The sequence below is a fragment of the Cornus florida genome, unplaced genomic scaffold (assembly GCF_030987335.1).
Source record: "Cornus florida cultivar Cherokee Brave unplaced genomic scaffold, ASM3098733v1 CherokeeBrave_3.0.0_Hap2_Chr10, whole genome shotgun sequence".
In the NCBI taxonomy this organism is placed as follows: domain Eukaryota; kingdom Viridiplantae; phylum Streptophyta; class Magnoliopsida; order Cornales; family Cornaceae; genus Cornus; species Cornus florida.
The window spans coordinates 18,737,286-18,755,615 of NW_026775580.1; the positions used below are offsets into that span (position 1 = coordinate 18,737,286).

The 18,330-nt window shown below is 35.1% G+C and overlaps 1 protein-coding gene across 3 annotated transcripts in view; it reads left to right on the forward strand.

Moving 5' to 3' along the window:
* Window positions 1-17,900, forward strand: part of LOC132278521 (tetratricopeptide repeat protein SKI3) — a 31,205-nt gene extending 13,305 nt beyond the window's left edge. For 2 of the 3 annotated variants that reach the window (XM_059780325.1, XM_059780327.1), the window contains 16 exons: window positions 2,276-2,368; window positions 3,023-3,163; window positions 3,257-3,337; window positions 3,534-3,781; window positions 3,873-4,044; window positions 8,603-8,718; window positions 8,820-8,877; window positions 9,030-9,095; window positions 9,180-9,392; window positions 9,473-9,524; window positions 11,898-12,322; window positions 12,408-12,502; window positions 14,685-14,927; window positions 15,287-15,948; window positions 16,519-16,722; window positions 17,360-17,900. In XM_059780325.1, the coding sequence (XP_059636308.1) occupies window positions 2,276-2,368; window positions 3,023-3,163; window positions 3,257-3,337; window positions 3,534-3,781; window positions 3,873-4,044; window positions 8,603-8,718; window positions 8,820-8,877; window positions 9,030-9,095; window positions 9,180-9,392; window positions 9,473-9,524; window positions 11,898-12,322; window positions 12,408-12,502; window positions 14,685-14,927; window positions 15,287-15,948; window positions 16,519-16,722; window positions 17,360-17,547 (3,057 nt within the window). In that variant the 3' untranslated portion in view covers window positions 17,548-17,900. The remainder of the gene's footprint in view (window positions 1-2,275; window positions 2,369-3,022; window positions 3,164-3,256; window positions 3,338-3,533; window positions 3,782-3,872; window positions 4,045-8,602; window positions 8,719-8,819; window positions 8,878-9,029; window positions 9,096-9,179; window positions 9,393-9,472; window positions 9,525-11,897; window positions 12,323-12,407; window positions 12,503-14,684; window positions 14,928-15,286; window positions 15,949-16,518; window positions 16,723-17,359) is intronic. The other variant, XM_059780326.1, reaches the window with a different exon arrangement.
* Window positions 17,901-18,330: the final 430 nt, after the last annotated feature.

Here is an 18,330-nt window from a genome sequence, read left to right on the forward strand (position 1 = left end):
CCAAAATGGGCGAAGAATCCGTGTCCGACACGTGTTGGATACGGCACGCGTCAGACACGCTCCGACACATGCCGGACTCGCCAAAAAACGTGTCTGGAATTTTATTTTTTTTTTTTTTGAATTTTCGGACACGGCACGGACACTTTTGGATTTTTTTTTTTTTGAATGCTGATATGTTTTTTTTTTTGTTTTGTTTTGTTTTGTACTATCCTTTTGGTATTGTAAATGGTAAAAGTCCTAGGTCAAATGATGGATGGGAATAGATGATAGTACACTGACTTGTTTTTGTATCTTTTTTGGGGACTAGCCTTTAGGTTTTTGTGAATGTTAAGTGCTAACAGTAAAGTCCTGAATATTAAACAGTCATGAATGTTAATAGTCCTTTCTATTTATGCTTTTGTATTTGGAGTAAAGTTGCAATGATGATTAAATGATACTAGTTATTATTCTAATGTCTTGTTTGTTATTTGGTTTTATAACTCTGCAACATTGTTCTTTTATAGTTTATTAGTTATGAGTTATGATTTGTGTTTTTTTTTCATTGTGAGGTTGATGAAAAATAGTAACACTCAGTAATTTTTAAAGTACTACATCATATATATACACACACACACACACACCATTCGCCGTGTCCGTGTCCTAATTTTTTTGGATTTGCCGTGTCACCGTGTCGGTGTCGTGTCGTATCCGTATCCCGTATCCGTGTCCGTGCTTCTTAGTTGCACATGCATCTTAAATCTACATTATTATCATGCTTACTTTGTGAGCAGTTTATTTCAAAGCACTTGGTATTTTCTCCCATAGAGTATAGACTATCTTTTCTTTTACGAAATTTTTTCCTTCAATTTTTATAGGTATTCCCTGATCACATAGCATATCAAAAGCACTCATCTTCTTAATCCACCCAGGTTTAATCACGAGTAGCACTATGTCTAGTCTCTCTAGTAGTTTTTAAAGGCTCAAGGCTCACTAAGGTGCCACAGAGTCTTTTGGAGCCTAAGCACAAGACGCAGTACAAGGCGCCATTCTAACCGAAGTAAGGCACTTGTGTAATAATAATGCATATTAATTATAAATATGCAACACAAACTTGCCAATATCAAAATAAGAATTTTTTTTCAGCATACCAATTCAATGGATTAGCTAAATCAACATACACATATCTTTTCTATTTGCATATGAATTCAATAAATGTACAATTGGAACAATTCAAAATATGTGACATAAATAATATAAGATTCTCTAAAAATTGTATTTTTGATATTTGCTGAAAAAATCCTTTCATATGCATATACATTAACAACATTAAATGTGATTACAAAATCTGAAACAATAAAAAACTATAATCATGCAAATTTTAAACATATGGTATCATATATATATTCAGAATCAAGCTATGATATTGAACATTTTAATTTAGTAGTCATTAAATAAAAAAAGAAAATGATCAGTAAATAAGTAAGAAATGGAAGGAGTGCCTTTTTTGAGCCTAGAGCCTACTAAAGAGCGCGACCCTGAGGGTTTTATGTGAGCCTGGTTGAAGGGGCCTGACCTGTATTAGGTTGAGGCGCTCTAGCTGAGCCTCAATGAGGCTGGGGCTTTTTTGGAGCCTAGGCGCACCTTTAACAACTATGACTCTCCTTCCTTGTGAATAACAGAATATAGGTGATGAAACTTCTTACTCTTCGACAATTGTTAACTATCAATCTTCTTACATTCCCTTTTGTATAATTAGTTTCTTGAAGAGAATTTCATTTTCGGTCTATCTTTTACTTATCTTTTATCCTTTTGATTCTATAGTGTCTCTCCAAATGTCCAATTCTCTAAGCTCTTATTTAAACTAAAAATAAAATAAAAAATGACATAGAAAGAGTGTACCTATTGTAACCTCATTTTGGATATTTACTCGACGACATGCAACGGATAATCACCCAGTTGGTCAGGTTCTTTAAAATTTCCATCTTTCTTTCTTCTGAGCTTTTTATTTTATGGTGACTTATTCCCTGAATTGGAATATTCTAACTTTGATTCCCTTTTGAATGCTTTTTATGAATTGTCTTACTTATCAAAAAAAAAAAAAAAAAAAATTCTAACTTTGATTGTATGAATATCACACTGCCAGTAGAATAAAAACTTGTTGGCCTTTATGTTGTACTTTGTTGGCACTATAGTGGACCTGTGTCTGAAGTTCTATTATTATCAATATCATAAGTTTTGGACAAGCTTAAATTGTATCTGATCATTAAATGGATAACATTTTTTGGTATTTCAACAGTCATATGGGCGAGCGATTGAATTGGAGGAGTCGAGAGTCTTTGCTTTGGTTGAAAGTGGAAACATATTTTTGATGCTTGGTTCCTTTAGAAAGGTAATACTTGTTGGTATACTTGTTTGTCCTGTGTTAGTTTTACTTGCATATTCCTTTCGCTTATAAGATTTTTGCAGTTTTGATTAGCTATAAGTCTATAATCAGTTACATTTTACATCAAAATTCAATGCTTCATCTTCAACTCTCTTTAAATAGGATTGGAAAGCATTATTTTTTTTTTTTCAATAATCTTTTTTATTCAATGCTCTTGGTTTTAATGATAGACTCAATCACTCAATCCTTTTTCCCTTTTTGGTTTTGAATAATATGTTTTAGCTCTAATCAGAAAATAATTTATGCAAGAAAAATTCACGCAAGAGCTTTTTTTTGGGTGGTAATGGTGGGGATTGTTGGAGGGACCTTTTTTTTGTTTTTCTAGAAACTCTCTTCCACCTTTTTTTGGTGCTTGCTTTTTTCTCCTGTATATATTTTTTCGTTTTCTTGTAAAAGAAAAAAAAATAAAAAGGTTCAAGCATCAAGTTGAATCACTAAGAAGCATCCCGAAACTTATAGATGGCACATGCTAGACTCATCACTATATATACATATATGTATATCACTCCAGTTCATAATTCCCATGCTGTTCCAGTGTTTGTCTTATACTGTTGCACAAATAATTAATAGAACTGTCACTATTTATTTTTATACATAAAGGGAGTTGAGCAGTTTCAGCAAGCTTTACAGATCTCACCTCAAAATGTTTCTGCACATTATGGGCTTGCTTCAGGGCTGCTTTGTCTTTCAAAGGAATGTGTAAATTCAGGTGCATTTAGATGGGGAGCTTCATTGTTAGAGGTTAGTTATTTTGTAAATGTAGAAAACATACCTGCCTCTCAAGCTTCCACATTTCCCAGGGACAAAATTGTTAAAGTTCCTTTGTAATTGTAGGAGGCATGCAAAGTTGCAAAAGCATGTGCCTGCTTGGCTGGAAATATATCATGTATTTGGAAGTTGCATGGTGATATTCAGGTATATAATCTGAAGGGTTATCTTCTTATTGTTCTATGTATTTCATTTTATTGTTGCTTGCATTTGTTTATTTATTTCATTCATTTGTCATTACCTGGAATTTTGTGCTTTTCCATGTGAGGCTATATTTTGTGTTCAACATAAGATGCTTATGACTTGAATGGTCTAATTTACTGTTTGTTTCACTCTATGTTAGCTTACATATGCAAAATGTTATCCGTGGATGGAGGAAGGCTGTGGTTTAGAAACTGATCAGGAAGCTTTCAATATTTCCATTCTTTCCTGGAAAAGGACCTGTTATTTAGCTGCAGTATCTGCCAGTCGCTCGTATCAACGGGCCTTGCACTTGGCCCCATTGCAAGCTAATATCTATACCGATATTGCAGTCACTTCAGATCTCATTTGCTCTTTGAGGGAAAATGGTAAAGAGGACATAAATTCATGGTAAGATCTTAGTTATTCTTTCCCCGTTAAATAAATCATCACATATGGAACATTTGCTATCTCAATTGACCATCTTAATCTTATCCACCAGGCAGTTACCTGAGAAGATGTCCTTGGGGGGCTTGTTACTTGAGGGTGGTAATAATGAGTTCTGGGTAACATTGGGATGCTTATCTAGGCATAGTGCATTGCAACAACATGCTTTTATACGTGGGCTGCAACTGGATATATCTCTAGCTGTTGCGTGGGCATATCTCGGAAAGGTTGGGCACCACATCAATCTCAGGAAAATTTTCTCTTATTGATGTGAACATTTTGTTTTGTAACGAGAAAGGGAATCCCACTTGGTTACTTCTGAGTTATATTCTAGAACTGTCAGAAAATAAGAAAAACACTATTTATTGAAGATATACAATGTCTTGCTAAATTAAAAAATAAGAAGAAATGCATTTTTTTTTTTTTTTGGGTCAAAAGTATATTCTCACTTCATTAATTTGCTTGTCAATAGATTGGGGCTGAGTTTAGGTAAAGGCTGGCCAGAACTTGTCTTGTTCTGTAGGAAATCTAAATACGGGTGATCCAGTCTTGCGTTAAACAATACTCATGCTCGGGTTTGAAGCAAATGGGGATGACAAGAAGGCGGGTATGTGATAAGGCCCCTTTATCCCCTTTATCGTGGCTGAAACCGACTGGCAAACCCTCACTTTGACCCCATCAAGTATTTATCTTTTTGGTGCTTTCTGTCTCATCCCCAATTGCTACCTCAATTTGCACGTGTCTCACTCCATTTTTTCCTAAGATGAATCTCAACCCACTAATGGTAGATGCACCAAAGTACCAAATTATGGTAAGGCAGCTTTCCTGTGACTAAGATGTGTATGTGTTGGTATATATTCCATGAGCAAAAGTTGTGTCATGGTTTATATGTGGTGTCACTATAGTGGAAGGTTTGTATGGACAATTGGACATTGAAGTTATGATTGTAGATTGAAGATTGAAGACTGAACCAAAGGATTGTATCGAGATCTTGCTTCAATGTTCATCAATCACACAATATAGAGAAGGCAAGTGAGGCAAGTAACCTAAGAGGCCCATATGATTCAGAGTGAATAAATTAGGAAACTTGGAATTAATTTGGGTTAAATTTAAAACTAATTTTAATTAGTTCTAATATTATAAATTAAAAGTCAAATATTGTTTCATTAGGAATTGTTGAAGGATTTATATATTTAAGTTGCACCTCTTTATATATTTGGAAACAAAGACCTTCCAACTATATATTACATGCCTAATTCCAATCCGTTTAACCCCCCAATGAAGTGTCTGAAGTCGGACTATTTGTAGTCAGGTTCAGTAGAAAAGAAAGAGTTCGATGTGCCTAATACCAAATCTGTGTAACTCCTCAATGAAGTGTCTGAAGTCAGAATATTTGTAGTAAGGTTCAGTAGTAAAGAACGAATGATCGAACCTGAATCTTAATCCATCGATGCTACACAACAATATCTAGATCGATTGAGGAAAATCTAGAAGGTGTTGACCAATTTATCAATCAATTGAACGGACGCCCAAAGTCGATAAAAGACGTGTTTGCAAGTCTGATAAGGTTTCTAAACTTTCCAAAACTCATCCAAAACGTTCCTAATCTATTTTTATCACTCTAACAATATAAAAAAGAGGTTTCTTAGGGTTCTTTAAACATCTGAAAAATATAAGAGACACAACTACACAATTGTGAGGGAGACTGAGAGCTTTATTTTTATCATAAGTGAGTCATCATAGAATACCTTGTTATATTGTGTGATTGCTTTGTAAGGCAAGGAGCTTCATCGAATACTTAAAGATTGGTAACACCTACACATCAAAGGATTGAACAACTAGTCATTAGAGATCAAATCATGGATTGGAGAAGTGGATCACATGAGCCGATGTGTTAAGCTAAATAGCATAGACACGGACATGGGATATGGGCACGATACGACAAGGATATGTCAACACATTAAATCGTAGAAAAGTATGAGAGGGATACGATGTGGACACAACTATATATAAATTAATTTTTTTTTTTTTATTTTTATTTTTTATTTTTAATATAGATCTATTTAGTATGACTATTATAGAATTTTAGTTAATTTTTAATTTCTATACTAAGAGTACTCACATAATCTAGAAGATGAAGTTGTGCGATTATTGTAATGATTTTTATATCATATGTGCTACTATTCCACTGCTTTGTCATTACGATTGTGTTTTTGTTCCATGTGGAAAAATTATCATTCTAGGCTTCACATGTGAATTGTGAGTCTTTTGACCATGTGTATAGTGCCAATTTTTCTTGAAGAAAATAGTTGACACTTTGAAGTGTGTTCATATTATTTTCAAGATCCTAGAACATGGCTATTCTGTATGTATTTGTGTTATATAAGCCTTGTGGTACTTATAAAAAATATATTTATATATAGACTTGTGTTAGGAATGTCCAGGAAGTGTTGGCCATTTGTCTAGGAAGTGTTGGCCAAGTGTCCAAAATAATTAAATTTGTTTTTAAAGTATGAACACGAATGTCCAGGAAGTGTTGGCCATTTGTCTAGGAAGTGTCGGCTAAGTGTCCAAAATAATTAAATTTATTTTTAAAGTATGAACACGCTACATGAAGTGTCCGACACTGTCTAGGAGCGTCTATGAAGTGTTGGTGTTTGACACGGATATGACTTATTGGTACAAGTGTCCATGCCTCCTAAGTGTTAAGAGATAACTAGGATTTCTGGTGTTTGGGAACTGTTAACTTTGTGTAAATCTCTTTCTCATAGTGGATTTGATTTTCTTGGTTTAGGTCCCTTTCTTTTTTGCGTTGGAGTTTCAACATAAAATTCAGTGTTTATGCATGTGGAATTTTTTTACTTTATATTTTTGCCCTTTACCTGTTATTACATGCTTGTTGATTGATAAATTAAACTTCCAGTTGATTGTTAAAACTGAAATTGAGTAAAAATTATCGAAGCTCGCAAAAGACCTATTCATGCCCCTTCTAGGTCTAAATAAAGTGTAGCATATTCTGATGTCCTAGAGCATCAGGTCTTGGTCCTTGGATTTCGCAATTGGTATCAGAGCATATTCCATTGTACATATTACAGTTCCCGTTTCTACCTATGCACAAATATACCCAGTTTTTGTCGTTTTTTCCACACTTTGATAATCAAATAAGGATTCAAAGCCAGAGGAAGAGAGAGAGAGAGAGAGAGAGAGAGAGAGAGAGAGGTGACGGCTATATTTGATGCAGGGATGAGACATGGAGGCAATAGGCAGCGAGTCAGTGACAGTGATTTGGAGGTGGAAGATGCGGACAATATGCTTTGCATAAGAACCTTAGATTATATTAATACACTGAAGGATGAGTTTTATAATTTTTTTCAAGGGAGGGTATTTAAAAAAAAACTGGTATACAATTGCGGTGGTTCAGCGTAGTCTTTGTCAACCTAATGCTACTTTGAACCAGTGTTGGGTCTGACTTCCTTTTCATGAACCTGGCCCTACTTGAATAACACCTTCCATGACCACTCCAATGGGGATAGGGCAGGGCAGGTTACATGGATGAATCATGAGCAGGTTTCATGAACCAAAAATCCAATAGCCATCCCTTAGAGGCAAATGCAGGTATACACAACCAAAAATCCAATGACATCTGCTCATGATGTGGGACTTTCATGTGTCATATCACACATACTGTAATGTACAATATATGCCAAGAATGATAAGTTTCACAAACTTGGAGATTTTGAGTTGGTACTTAAAAGATGTAGCTACACATCACATACTGCAGTAATAGAACACAGTTGGATTTGCCCAACCATTTGTATATATTCATTTCTTGAAGTCGAACATTATTAGGAACTTAAATATTTTGAGATATATGGAGCTTTAGCTAAACTTCAGCAATAAATGCAATGTATCAGAAAGGATCTCTTGCTCACCGGTGTGCAAGAAATTCATCCACACTATGCATGGATGATGGTTGGATGTGATTGCTAAATTTTTTTGGTAACTACCTTTTTAACATCCAATGGTTACTATGTATGGTGCGAATGAATTTCTTGTCAAGTACTTCATACATGGTTCACTTCTCCAAATTTCCTTTATCATCTTAATCTTTAAATTGTTCACAAATTTAATGTTATTATATTAAAAAGGGTGCTGAGAGAACCATGAGAATCAATTTTGTTTGACACAATTTTCTTGCTATTATGATACCTACTTTTAAGTGATCTTGTCCATGCAATTAGTTTTAGTGGCCCTAAAATTGTACCACTACATCTTATTTATATCACAATGTGAGGCCAAAAGATTGGTACCTCATGGAAACATATATAGAGTGGGGAATACATAACCCGAGGTCTTGGCCTTTGGTCATCGTTTTGTTTGTTTTCTTCTTCATTCCTTTTCTTTTTTCCCCCAAAGGTTCAACAACTCCATATGTTCCATTATCTTTAGGTATCTTCAATATTCACCCAAAGTTCATCCACCACAATTTGCTGAACTTGGATTGCAGGGTATATATATATATATATATATATATGTTTGAGTACTTAACCTATCTACCCTTAACATTTGTTGTTTGACTGAGCATGTCATTGGTGTTACTTGTTTATTTTAATGCCAATTGAACATAATTTCAACAGTTATAGTTTAATGCCAATATATTGCCGTCAGGGCAATACATTTTCTTCTGCAGTTCAATTATAGTTTTCATACTGTCCCAAAATCTTTGAAGTTTGGGAAATTGTGTTACAAACCTTCAAAAGTTGTATAAATCTTTATCTTCTGCAGCTTTATAGAGAAGAGGGTAAGAAACAATTGGCACAGCAAGCATTCGATCGTGCTCGAAGTATAGATCCTTCTTTTGCATTACCATGGGCAGGAATGTCAGCTGATACTAATGCTAGGTAAATTGTTATCTTCATGGGTAGTTATATAAGCGATTTCTTTTGGCATTGTCACATGAAACTACATCTGGATTTTTTCTTTTTTTCTTTTTCCCACTCAGGGAGCTCACCCCAGATGAAGCATATGAGAGTTGTTTACGGGCTGTGCAGATACTGCCTGTAAGTCCTCTCTCTCTCTCTCTCCCTCTCCCTCCCTCCTGTAAAATTTGAAGTACTGTTCGTTTACTAAATTTGTGCTTGTGGCCTTAAACCATGTTTCTTTATTCTTGAAATCTTGCACAATTGTACTTACTGTTCCAATTTTTGGCTAGCTTGCAGAATTCCAAATTGGTCTTGCAAAACTAGCCTTCCTTTCAGGTCACCTTTCATCTTCACAGGTATGGTTCTGAATTATAGATTAAAAATGAAAGAAGTTGATAAGGGGTATGCTTGAGTAAGTCTGCAGATAATTGTTGTCACAGGTATTTGTAGCCATCCGGCAGGCTGTGCAGCGTGCACCCCATTATCCTGAATCCCACAATATGAATGGGCTGGTTTATGAGTCACGGTTTGATTATCAGTCTGCTGCTGTCTGTTATAGGCTAGCACGATGCGCTATCAGAGCTTTGGCGGGCAATGCTCCAAAATCCCATCTCAGAGATATATCGATTAATTTAGCCAGATCGCTTTGTAGGGTAAACATAAATGAGATTGTTATCCTTGGTTGATGTTTAGGATGCATATTAGTAAACCTCTGTTCATCTGTTTGCTGCAGGCAAGGAATGCTCTTGATGCTGTGCAAGAGTGTGAAGATTTAAAGAAAGAAGGTCTGAATTATGTTCATAGTAGTTTACATACTTCATTGCACCTTCGTTTTGCAGTTTCACTTATTGCTGAGTGCCAATCCCTATTATCAAGGAAAAAGAGTGAAATAATTGTTAGTAATTAGAGTCACTGTGTTGGCAATTTATGTGATTGTATACTTATCATAAAAAAAAAAAAATTTGTGATCAAAATGTGTATTTTAATTGGTCGCATTGAGTTTGGTATGGTTGTCTATGAATCATGTTGATTTGCCTACCGGTTTTCTTGAGAGAAATGTAATTGAATGCATTGATTAAAGACTACATGAAGATGGCATGGTGATTAGGAACAATGGTCGTGATAAACTTGAATAACACTCATAAGGACAAGACAAGTTTGAGTGAATGACTTTAGGATTACAGTGGGCATGAAAAACTTGATTAGCCTTAATAGAACCTTAACGGACTTAACTTTTTAAAAGTCTTAAAAGTGTTTACAAATGTAAGCAATTTTTTATTTGGATTAGAACAAGTCTGGTTCGGTTTAGAGTTGATACCCACATTGGGTGTTGAATGCAATCCAAATTTTACCAATCTGCCTTCTGGAGTTACAAAATCTTTAGTACTTAGAATCTCATGATGATCTTAATTCTGGAAAGTCAGTTCTCGGGCAAACCAGAGATGAAGACACTGGTACACTTTTAAGGGCACCAATATATCCTGTTAAACTGCACAATATTGGGTTCACTGACACACCTTTGCCTTGAGTGAAAAGTTTTGAACACTCAGTTTATTTTCAATTTATCAAAAACTTGTCCAAAGTCTCCAAACTTTTCAACTGCACAAGATTGAGTTCCAGAAACATGTGCATTGGTACACTTTCACAACTGCACTGACAGACCTTTGTCCCGAGTGAAAAGTTATTTAACTCAGTTTATTTTCAATTTATCAAAAACATGTACAAAGTCTCCAAACTTTTCAACTTGATTTCTAATCATTCTAGGACTTTGAAAAGGATCTTTAAACCTTATAAAAGGCTATTTAGGGTTTCTATGAAAACCTGTCTAGGGTTGGTGAGCAATCTCTCTGAAGAAAGATACATTGAGGGAGTTGATAGCAGTGGCAGATTAGCAGCGACTAAACTTGAAAGAGCAGGTGTAAGTCGGGCACACAACTGCTGGGCTCAAAGGCACTGAGTTGTAACTGTTAGCGCATTTGAGGTACTTGCAGCAGTTGTGTTTGGTCAAGTGATCAGGTGTAAGTCTTTGTCAGATCAATACGCTTGTACTTCTTTTGAATTTGTATAGGATTGGCTTACTTGAGACATAGGTCTCCATGGTATCTCCTGATTTATGGTTTTTGAAGTAAAATTCCGGTTGTCTCTTTTCTCTTACCTTTGTTTTATTTCTTTATTGCTTGCCTGTGGATGATTGATTGTTAAACTTGACTAATCATCAGTCCGGTAATTATATACTCCAAAATCAATCAAAAAGCCAAGTAGACCTATTTACTTACTTCTGCCTACATAACAACATACAGTCCAACCCTTAAAGCTTCTGCAAGTGTGACAGTCGATTGTGTTGTTAGCTCGTACCTTTTCTGCCATTATATCATTTCAACTCATATGAATAATGAGAAGGAAGCTATGTGGTCATCATAAAAATTTAGCACTTTGTAATTGTACCAGTTAGAATATTTTCCTTGTTATAATTGTCTAAACTAATTAAATAAAAGCATTAGAAAGACTTATAGGTTAGATTTTCAGATCCAATTTTATTATATGTTGCTTGTAATTTTTTATTTATCTTTTTACCTTGGCAAGAAACTCACACAATCACTTTTGCCCTGTGTGTACTTGAACTCTCGACCTTCTACTTTGGAAGGTGACAAAGTACCACTAGTTATTGTAATTTTTGAACAATGGTTGCCTACTCACCGGTGAGTAGGAATCTCCTCCTCACCACCAATGTGGCACAATGATAGAATTGCACATGTTTATTTTGAATTTAAATAATTATTATCAACGGGCCAGTAGTGGTCTAATGGTATCAGTCTCTTACCTCCTAAAGGGAGGTCAGGGGTTTAAGTCTCAGAAGAGACAAGTGTGTGTGAGTAACAATTAGGAAAAAAAAAAAAAAAAAAAAAAAATCATATAGACTCTTTTAACTTATCAAAAAATAAAATAAAAAAAATAATTAGGATGAGAAAAATATAATTTTTTTTAATTAATTTTTTTTTTTAATACATATTTTAAATTCAAAATGGACACTTGTCATTCTATCATTGTGCCACATCAGTGGTGAGAAAGAGGTTCCTAGTCACCGGTAAGCAGGCAAGTATTGTTTTTTTTTTTTTTTTCATTTTCAATCTCATCTTATCCTTCATTTTGTTTCATAGGTCCACTCGATTCAGAAGGTTTGCAGATATACGCTTTATCTTTATGGCAACTCGGCAAGAATGACCTGTCTCTCTCTGTGGCAAGAAGTTTAGCTGCAAGTGTTTTGTCAATGGAACAGACATCTTGGGCTGGCCTAATAAGTTTTATCTGCAGATTGCTGTATTATATTTCTGGACAGGAATTGGCAATTATTAGCATTCTTAAAATGCCAAAAGCCCTATTTCAGAGTTCAAAAGTTAGTTTTGTAGTCTCTGCTATTCATGCTTTAGATCAAAGTAATCAACTTGAGTCAGTTGTTTCAAGCAGTCGTGGTGTTCTTGCATCTCATGAAGATATCACTGGGATGTACTTCTTGATAGCACTTGTTAAATTAGTAAGTTTCTTATTCCAGTTGTGGCATTTGAGCATCTTACACATGGCTGAGGTTGGTTTTATTTTATGGCATACCAAATATGAAGTGGACAATGATCTGTTATTATTATTATTATTATTATTTTCCGGTTTTGCAGGTCAAACATGGATATAAAGACTGCCTTGGGATTCAAAATGGAGTGAATCATCTTAGAAAAGCTCTTCACATGTTCCCTAACAGTGGTTTGATAAGGTAGATGTAATTTGTAAAGAGAATAGGTTACATTGATGTCCCATTTATTTGTACGGGGAACTTGTTCAGCCCCATACGGTCATACCACCTATATGCTTTTGATAGAAGCATTCATACTCGGACTGGGTATTTTATGGGACAAAGGGGTTGTTTACCTGCTAGGACAGCTACTGACTATTCTGATTTGCCTTTGACATATCTTGATTATGACCGAAAACCTATTTTAACGGGGAGCTGAATTTAAGGTCTCAAGCAAATGATAGAAATGGAAAACTAAGTATAACTGCTAGTATGGATATGGACGGAGTCTTGCTAGGAGAAGAGCCTTTACTTTTTTCTGTTATAGTAGTAAAGTGCTAGTGGCTAGCCTTTTTCTGTAATCTGCTAGTTCAATTGTAGTGTGCTAGTTGCAGTCTTTCTAAACTGAGAATGAGAAACTTGATGTTGATAAAGAGGATGCTTGTTACTGTTATTTTAGTAAGTAGCTCGTTTTAGCTGAAAGGTTGCTTTAGGCACATAGTGTTTTGGTTTGATTTCTTGTTAGGGCTTCAGGCAATCTAAAATAAAATCTCTCTGAATGTGGAATTGGGGTTTTTCCTTTGCGTATCTTGTTATCGGCTTGGCCTTATCCTGATCAAAGGTGGCATTTTAGCAAGCACATGCATATAGGAAGGCCACTCACTAGATAAGCTAAAGGACTACAACTACAAGCCAATTCAGAATCAACCCATTCTTTTCTCATTGGTTTTAGATATATACATGGGTTATCTATAGATCATAGTAGTTTGTCAACCTTTTCTCTCTGACCCGGTGTATCCCTATATTGTTCTATTCTCATTGTTTGCTGCTTTAGTCCATCACAAGATATGGAAGAGTTAGCAAATTTTCAACAGTGAACGATTCATTCATGGATCACAAAGCAACTTAAGGACTGACACTAGCACAGATGTCTTCTAGTTCAACATTTCCTGATTTAATATAGGAGCTAATGACAGTGACAAGTAGTACTGGCTCTACTTAATTTATGTTGCCTTAACCCTTAACCCAGTCAATATTACAGTGCATGCGTTTAAGCTTCCTAAAAATACATGTCAAAAATAATATGTGAAGATAGAATAAGAATTAAATATAATTAAAACCACATTAGAAATTGAAAAATAAAGTTAATTCTAACATCGTTACATGACATACAAATTTATTAGAGCTTTTTTTTTATTTTTTTTTTCCTTCCTCTTGCAAAAATTCTATAAGCTGAACATGCAGATATGAATTTTCTTTTTCTTTTTTCTTTTTGTGAGAATTTGTTTATTTTTTGTTGTTGGGGGGATGGGAAGTGAAATAGAAAGCTACTGCAGAATTTAATAACTTACTTTGGAAACTAATTTTTTTTATTAAAAAAAAAGTAATAATAATAACATTTACTTCATGCCAACCTAGTTACTTTGAACATGCCACGTCTTGATTTTTAGTGCAATTCAGCTCTGCCTTATAATTCAGTTTTTTATTTTTTATTTTTATTTTTTCATTTTAAATTATTAAATCTGTGATACTTTCTTCCCTTCTTCCTGGCCTTTTAGGGTCCTTCAGTTCGAACAATTGCTTCTTCCTGTTATAGTATAAGCCTTTGTTGCACATTGCTTAACTAACTCAAAGAAGAGTGTTTTCCCCCAAATAGGGTCCTTCAGTTCGAACAATTGCTTCTTCCTGTTATAGTATAAGCCTTTGTTTCACATTGCTTAACTCAACTCAAAGAAGAGTGTTTCCCCCAAACTTTGGGATTTGCTATTTTCATACTGTTCCTCCTCTCTTTTCTATCTAGGGTTTATTTTTATTAAACCACTTGCCAATGTCTTCTCTTACAACCTCACATAATGTCTTTTTTGTTCAACCCTAATCCTTGGAATGTCCTCATTGTGGACCGTCAATCTTTCTCACTTGTATATAACCCAACTTTCTTGGTCAGATTTCTCTCTTGTTACTTGTTGCGATGACATCCTCATTAAAGCTGTGTTCATTGTATGATTTTTTATTTCTATATTATTTTGGCTGAATTTGTGGGTACTTTGTTTCCTATATTTATGTTGTTGACACACAAATTCTGTAAACCTTATTAATATTGTTTTATATTATTATATTGTCATTTTTTAGTTCTCTGACAAATTTGCTGAACTGCTGTTAACAGGAATCTACTTGGTTATCTCTTACTATCCACTAAAGAATGGGAAGACGCTCATATTGCAACCAGGTGCTTCATTGCAAGCCCTTCTGACTGTCCAAAGGAAGAGGGTCTAAAATCAGCATGTGAGATCCTTGGTGCTGGAGCAATTGCCTGCTATAGCACAGGAAACTGGAACAAGAAGTTCTGTGTCCCGACCTGTAGATACCAGTGCCTGAATGGACTGGGAGCAATGGGACAACTGCAAAAGTACATATCTTTAATCCCCTTTGCCTTTAGACTCATTTTCTTCCCTTTCCTGCACAGTGTCATATTGTTTAATGATTTTTTATTTAGAAAAAGTTGTGTTTTAGCTTGTCCTCGAGCAATAAGTCCTTTTGGTTTTAATAAAGTGGCGTGGGTGCTGAAATTTTGATGGATTAGGTCATTCAGTTTGCTAGTTTCCGTAGCTTCTTTTTCACTTCCATAAGTTGTTTTGTTTTTTAGTTCCATGTTTTTAGTTCAAGATTTTTTTAAGTGACTCCGGTGTTGATGAACATGGTCAGTTGCTCTTTTATAACCTGTTTAACTTCATTTCTTAAGTTTGGATGGCTTATTCTTAATTACAGGTGGTTGCATCAAGAACCATGGAACCATAATGTACGATACTTGCTGATACTTAATTATTTACAGAAGGCGCGTGAAGAAAGATTTCCACGACATCTTTGTATAATGCTTGAGCGACTGATTAGTGTTTCTCTTTCCACTCAATCGTATTCAAAGAATGAAATGCCTTGTCAATATCAAAAGTTCCAGCTTCTACTTTGTGCTTCTGAGCTTAGTTTGCAAGATGGAGATCACATTGGCTGTATCCAGAAAGCAGAAATTGCTTCAGGGCTTTTGGTTCCTGATGATCGTCTCTTTTTTGCACACTTGCTACTGTGCCGTGCCTATGCTGCAGAAGATAAAATTGTTAACCTACACACACAGTATAGTAGATGCTTGGAGCTTAAAACAGATTGTCATATTGGATGGATATCTCTTAAATTTATTGAATCTCGATATAACCTGCAGACTGATTCAAATTTATTAGAGCTGGGGTTCAAGGAATGCTCAAAAGAGATCAAGAATTCAAAAGAGATCAAGAATTCACAGAATATGTGGATGGCTATATTTAATTTGGTGCAGGGTCTGGTTGCTATATGGACCCAGGATTTTCTTTCTGCGGAAAAATTTCTTGCGCAAGCTTGTTCATTGGCCGGTGCTGAGAGCTGTCTCCTTCTTTGTCACGGTATATATATACTAAATGATTGTAACTTTGTATTTTTCATCACATTCATGTGATTTAATGTCGATTGCTTCCAATATTCCCACTCTGTTGGTTTTCTTAAAGAATGAGAGAGAAAAAAAAACTTCAAAGAACGACGTTATTGTTCTAATAAACCTTTTTTTTTTTTTTTTTTCCTCGCTTTCTAGGGGGAAGGGGGAAAGAAGTAAAATGCTTTGATACATCAGTTAGGTGCATAATTAGTAGTTTGACTTCTATGTCATTGTATAAAAATTAGCTTAACTGGAAAAAATTTCAAAATCATTTTCATCAAACCAGGGTGGTAGGGTATGTTCTCCAATTTCTCTCTCCGTAATGAAATTTTTTGTGCGTTTTCTCAATCTTTTGTGATATCTAGAGTAGTTTCTGTGGCCATAGTTAATTGGTTTTTTCTAGAAGTAGTTCATAGCACATCTATCTTAAACTAAAATGTTGGAATGTTTTAATTGGGTTAAAAGCGAGCTAAACAAATACCTCGTTGTTTTACTCTCTCATCATGATAATTGAAATTATTATTATTTTTTATGGATACAGGTGCCATCTGTATGGAAATTGCTAGACAGCAGTGTGATTCGCAGTTCTTGTCACTTGCTATTAGAAGTCTCAAGAAAGCTAAAGAAACTTCTGTCATTACCTTACCTATTGTCTCACTGTTGCTGGCGCAAGCAGAAGGTAGCCTTGGCTCTAGAGCAAAATGGGAGAAAAATATTCATCTTGAATGGTTTTCTTGGCCACCAGGTTTGGATTTTTTTTTTTCCATATATATGTACATATACGATAGATGTTTAACGTGATTCACTTCTCCATCATTCAATGAGCTATAATTAGGCCCTGCAGATGAACTAGTAATACATTATTCCTTGGTTGATATACCTTAGAGTAGAAAAGGGTCATGATGAACCATTAACATTTTACTCTAGCCACCATTAACATTATAATTACCTCTGTTTATTATGTAAGAAGTGGGTTGCTGTATTGGTTTCTATTTTCTTCCCCATCTTGTTTTACTAATCCTCCACTGTTTAAAAACCAAGATGATGGTTGAGCCTTGTGGTCAGGGAGTAACCCTGTACCTGCATGGGTTGATGGCCACATGGTCAATAGGTTTATGCATAACATGTTCCCCAATGTAATTTATCTGACATCAGGGACTGTGATTTTGATGTCAAGTTATAATAAGAGGACATGGACCTTTGGTAGTATGCTCTATTAAACTTTGAACACACACTGGCTAATGGGCACCGCACTGCTTGCTGCCTAACCTTCCTATCTGTGTGAATATGTGGTTCTAAAGTTGTTATCTCGGATGGATAAAACTGTAACTTTCTATCCTATATTGTGAGTATTTTTCTAACTTGCACCATGTTTCTCACAGAGATGATGCCCGCGGAAATTCTTTTTCAGATGCATTTGCTTTCAAGACAATCGAAAGATATTTCTGACTCTATGTCTGTTGTGGAGTCTCAGAAATGGGTTTTACGGGCAATCCATTCGAATCCTTCTTGTTTAAGATATTGGAAAGCTCTGCAGAAGTACACAACTGTAGAAGAAGAGAGAGCATAAAAACCATAATTGAGGGCTTCTACTCATGTCTATATAAATTATCTCATGTTGTAGTTCGCAATTGTGTTGTAAATTATCTTGTTTGAAGTGTACATTACTAGCTGATTTTTTTTTTTTCCCTAGTTGGTACTCACGCACACGTCTCTTTCGAGACTTTAACCCTTGACCTCCCTTTGGGAAGTAAGAGACTGATACCGCTAGGCCACTGGCCCGTTGGTATTACTAGCTAAATTGTATGGTTCTAGGCACTGAGTCTGAAATATTTATGGCATAAGAACTATTTTAGGAATTCAAGGTTTTTATTTTTATTTATTTATTTATTTTAAAGAAAATGGCGATTATGGTTGCTACAATTTCATGTTGTATTTAATTGGTATGACGTAATTATAACCTATGAATGCGAATTCCTACCCCTACTTGTGGTCTAAGCATAATCACAGATTTACAGTCTCCTTCTACCTCCTTTTGGGTAGCCCCAACAACTGAGCAGTTTCAAACCCTCTCTAAGGATGACTTATGCCACCTCGGCGCTGCTTAGAATCTATGAGAATCAAACCCCCACCAGCTGCTCTTTGATCTTTTAAATTCAGGTGGGCCCAACGCATCTCTAACCCTATCTTTCTTTATTTCTTATTATTATTATTATTATTATTATTATTAGGGAGGCTGATATTGGCATTCCAAGATTATACTTAAGGCACTCCACTTAAATATATATATATATATATATATATATATATATATATATAAAATAAATGAGAAAAATGACCTCAAAATTGTTTC